At 39.1% G+C, this 5,081-nt stretch overlaps 1 protein-coding gene across 1 annotated transcript; it reads left to right on the forward strand.

The window, feature by feature from the left end:
* The first annotated feature begins 3,546 nt into the window (after positions 1-3,546).
* LOC6033042 (23 kDa integral membrane protein) lies at positions 3,547-4,660 on the forward strand. The gene has a single exon (XM_001843496.2). The coding sequence runs from the start codon at positions 3,602-3,604 to the stop codon at positions 4,289-4,291; it is 690 nt and encodes a 229-aa protein (XP_001843548.2). The 5' UTR covers positions 3,547-3,601; the 3' UTR covers positions 4,292-4,660.
* Positions 4,661-5,081: the final 421 nt, after the last annotated feature.

A 5,081-nucleotide genomic window follows, 5' to 3' on the forward strand; every position in this document is an offset into this window, starting at 1 on the left:
CGCGCGCGCCAATTTGTAGGCGCCCGCCTTAGGGGGCGCACATTCCACAGGTTTTTCGGCTTGAGAAATGGAGAAGCGATTAGCCTCGATTTTTTGGGAGGTGACAGCTTAGAGGTACTTTAATGACAGAGTTTAAATTTAAAAGTCAAACAATTTAGTACTTTGTCTTGAATATTATTCTATGAAGCACACTGATGATGAAGTAACCGATTCGAGTGGCAGTTTGACAGTTTGCTTTATAAGAAATACATTGTATACAATTGCGTCTTTTTCTCCATTAAAATAAAATTATAATGAAGTCCTAAAATTAAGCTTAAATTTGTGATATTATTCAAAAATCAACTTCGCGGCCCATCTTGACAGAAAAGGTCCAACTTGACAAATTACTTTTCACTATATGGGAAATTAGTTATTAGGCACACCGATTATATTAGGGAGGGCTTTAGAACCCTATTATGAATATTGAACGAAATTATATGCAAAAATATAGCCTATTTGCAAAAAACTTCTGCAGGTCTTTACTCTCGTTCTACGACGTTCAATCAGCAGTGTCGCGTTTAAAACGCGACAATTTTCAACAACTTCTTCAAATTCAATTGTTATAAGATTTGAACTGTGTAAGTATGTTTTACGATTATTGTCTTTGAAAAATCCAAGTATAAAAAATACATTGCATTGTCTTGAATATTGTTCTATGAAGCACACTGGACATTGGAATTAAAAATGTCATTTTTGAAAATGGAATGAAATTACACAAGAAACTAATTAAAATTAAAGTGAAAAACAGAAAAAAAAAACTTATGCAGACCTTTACTACCGTTCTACGGTGTGCTGGCCAGGGTTGCCAGGGCAAAATTTAAAAATCTGGCCAAGCTCAGAAAAAAATCTGGCAAAATCTGGCAGAAGAAAATCATACAATTTTCAATAGGGAAGAGTAGGGAGGATATGAATTTATGTAAAAAAAAGTTAGCAGCATTCAGATGGTTTTTTGGCCTCTAAAAGGTTTAATTAACATTTTCAATTAAATAAATATTTACTAAATTTTGTGATTTTTGATCAAAATAGTTCATTTTAATCAAAAAGCGCTGTTCGAAATAGGCAGGAAATTAAAAATCTGGCAAAATCTGTCAATATCTGGCACTAGAGGGTGACGATCCGCGAGATATTAAATTTTCCGGGAATCGAGAGTTGAATTTAGCAAATTCCCGGGCCCCGAGACTTTTTTTTCTACAGAATCAATGATTCGTTGACATAAATTTAAAATAATTATAACAAATTTGTAACATTTGAATAAATTTAATATCATTAAGTCATAGTTATTTAACACACTTTGTTGAAACAGCTTTTCAAACAATTAGCCCTTAGCCACACGGATTCAAAACTGTTCTGAATTATTATTTTTTGATTCTTAATTCACACTAAATGATTTTTCCTGAGTTCAATGAATTTGTCTATGCCGTAGTCGGTGGTGGTAGACATCAATTTGTTATGCGATTTTATGTTATTAAAAGTTAACATCAATTTACAAGGATTTTTGCTATAAGACAATAAGAATGCTAAGCAACACTTGAAAGTTGTTTTTTTTTTGTTCTCAACAGTCTTAATTAGCAGTAAAGGAATATCACAGTTACTATAAAATTTAATTGAACATGAACAGTAGTAGGAAATTATAAAAAAAAATGCCAGAGTTTTAAGTGTCTTTTATTCCCGGGAGTCTCGACCAAATTTCCCGGGAATCGAGAGGCTCAAAAATTGCCGATTTCCCGGGAATTTCCGCTCGTCACCCTCTATCTGGCACAGATCATGATTAATCTTTATTCTGGCTGACACTTGAAAAATCGGGCATTCTCAGGTTTATCTGACAACCTGGCAACCTTGGTGCTGGCAGCACTGCCGTTAATAATCAAGTTAATTTGCAAAAACTGCTTCTTGTAGTGGAATTAGTGTTAGATTTGAAATGTTTGTGATAAAAAATGTAATGAAAATATTGTCTTAAGAAAATCCTACATTTTTAAAATATTGTACTTTGTCTTCAATATTATTCTATGAAGCACACTGGCATTTGAAATAACTCTGGAGAAAACACGAGAAATGGGCCAATAAGCATTTTTAGGGTTTGAACTATTTTGCTAATTTTCAAGCTTTTTGTAACTTTTTTATGAAAGTTTGGAAAAAAATTATCTAGAATTTTGCAAAATAGTTGCAGCTGTTAAAATGCATCTGCGCTCTTTTGCATCTCCAGAACCATACAAACGTAATATTTGTTTGTTGGACCTTTTCAAGTATTATGGCTGATTTTTTTAATTTGAAAAGATTTTAGCTCTGAATGTGTGGATCAATCGGACCGCGCACTGGACTCACAATCCAGAGGTCGCCGGTTCGAATCCCGAGGCGGACGCAAAAATGCTAGGTGTAAATATAGGTATTCGGTGCCCTCTCCCCGTGCCCATACCTTCACACTTAGCAGACCCGGGAGGCGGAGTCTTGTCGCGAAAAGAACGATACACGCCTGTGGATCCGTTGACGAAACCGCAAGGTTTAAGAGGGCCACATTATAAGGTGTTACGTCGATTCCGTTTTTTCCGTTAGCTCTGAATAACAAAAAAAATACTAATATTTCATTTTTTGGTATTGAAAATTGGTCTAATAATTATTATAATTCTTAAATTCTATGTACAAAGAATATTCCAAGACACTCTATCCTTTTTAAAAAAAAAGGCTCTAGAATTTATGCTGATATATTGTTACTTGAATGTTGAACTCTAATCTATTGTTACACAGAAAACATATTTTTTCCTGCTTGATCTTTTTTCCACTTAATGTTTAATTTTAAATTAAAAATTGAAAAATAAGTTTTTGAGTTTATTTTTTTTTTCTAAGTAATCCTCATAAATTCCTACAATTTAACCGAAGACACCAAATCAACCAGAAAATTCTTTCACATGTTGATAACAACAAAATTTCACATAGGACAACTATGCTCTTAACGACGGTAAACCCATTATTTGTCCGAAGCAAACGTCTCGCCATGGTCATTCTAATGCGCGGAATATCGCAATGACGCGCCTTGTCCAATTAATCGCGTTTAACCACGTTTCGCTAGTGTAGCACTAATTTATGGTATTTTTTCGCACGCCAGTTATCAGTCAGTCAGTCAGCAGATGTGACCAAAGAGATGTTGCGAAAAATTTGGACAGGTTACCCCAGAAACCATGTTTCGAACTGTGACCCACTGGATGGTTATCGTGGCGCTAGATTTGTTTTCAGCTAATTAATCTTTGCCCGTTTTTTCGGATTTCTCATTCAAAATTTAACCTTAAAGTGGCAGCAGTAACCAGCTTAATTGAGACATTTATTGGGCTCATAAAATGTTGTTGCTGCTGCGCTTTTTGGACCACGATTTGGACATCCAAGCTGTGTGTTGCTTTTTTGACAGATTTAGATCGATAGAAGTTGTGTGGCGTCAGTTTGGGTTGCAGATCTAGTTTTCTCACGTTTAGCAACTTGTTGACATTGTGGAATTGTCAAAACGCTCGAAGCTGCATCAATCTAAGTAGGCGTATCTTTCTTTTAGTGTTTTTTGGAAACTTAAAAAATCAAAATGCACTTGACGATTATCCGGTCCCTGTTGATAACATCCAGCGTGATTTGCTTCTTCTTCGGACTCCTGTTGATATCCGCTGGGGCCGTCATGTTCCAGAGCTCGCTTACCGCCCGGAATCTCCCTACGGACTGGAACCAAATCTTGGCGACGGAAGCCCTGCTGGCCATCAAGCTGGGCTCGATATGCCTGCTGGTGGTGACCTTCGGGTTCTACGGAACGGTCAAGCGCTCGCTCCAGATGATCTTCACCTATCGGCTGCTGCTGGCGTTGCTGATCGTGATTCAGATCGTGGTGACCTGCTTGCTGCTCGTTGGAACCAGGTCGGACTTTCGGTTTCAGGCGCTGGAGCGGCTTTGGGAATCCTTTGAACGGATCATAGACCGAAGCAGGGCGTTTGGAGTGGTTGACCAGAGGATCGAGCGGCTTCAGCGAAGCTACGGATGCTGCGGGATTGATTCGTATCGGGATTGGGGGCTTGTGCTTCCGGGATCGTGTTATGAGGAGGGTTCGCGGAATATCGTTGTTACTGGGTGCTTACAAGTGCTGGAAAGATATCTCAAGGGTTCCGGCAAGGCTCTGGGTTGGCTCCTGATGAGTTTGACCGTTTTTGAGTTCTTCACGCTACTATTTGCTAAATGTTACTCCAACGGAATTCAAAGTCAGCTGATGACGTTTGTGAGGTCTTGAAACCGATAATAAATCACTTTATGAAGAATACAAAGTCGTCTAACCTCGCCCAGAAGTTGTTGACGTTGAAAACATCTGTACCTCTTCCCAACTGAGAAACAAACAGTAGATCGCTTCCTCAATCCTTCTCACCAGCGATACAATCTACAAGGTAGCTCAGCTACCAGACTACCTTCAGAGCCCACCATACTGGACATCTATCTCGGGAGTCGCCACTCCTCGATGGCTTATTGAATCATTCTCTCGATAATTCCAACAATTTATGCCGTGTGCCGGACAACACCGCAGGATTAATTATAATAATTCCTCACAGTCCGGCGAATGAGTACGGTGGAACCCCGGTAGAACGACTTAACTTGTATTTAGAAGTAACCACAACGACCACCAAGGTTCAGCCGTACCAAGAAAAAAAAATGAAGTACCCCAAGATGCAGCTCTCAGGTCGCAGTAGGCTATGTGGGAAAGCCACCACATGTCTCGACAAGCTACAAAAAAAAACCGGTCGATGTGTTTTCATGACCATTCTCGGGTCGCGGGGTCCAAGTTGGCGTCGGCCAGGAGGTGCAACTGAAATGGAAATTGCATGCAAGTGCGAAAAACAACACCGCACACACAAAGTGCGAAAGTAAAAGTGCACTTCGGCTTCTTTTGTCTGGCGGATCATGGCGCGGAGAAGCGAAGTGCGCAGTGATGGAGTTTCGGGAGGGGGAAAAATGAGTTAAAATTACCCCAATTTTCGCCATTAGATTCTCGCGCCTACTTCGATTCCATTAAAACGCTGGTGGGTATA

Source organism: Culex quinquefasciatus, chromosome 3 (assembly GCF_015732765.1).
Source record: "Culex quinquefasciatus strain JHB chromosome 3, VPISU_Cqui_1.0_pri_paternal, whole genome shotgun sequence".
NCBI classification, from domain to species: Eukaryota; Metazoa; Arthropoda; class Insecta; order Diptera; family Culicidae; genus Culex; species Culex quinquefasciatus.

Excerpts from the sequence above, each read along its gene's own strand:
- LOC6033042 (XM_001843496.2), top strand. The coding sequence starts at position 3,602 with ATGCACTTGACGATTATCCGGTCCCTGTTGATAACATCCAGCGTGATT.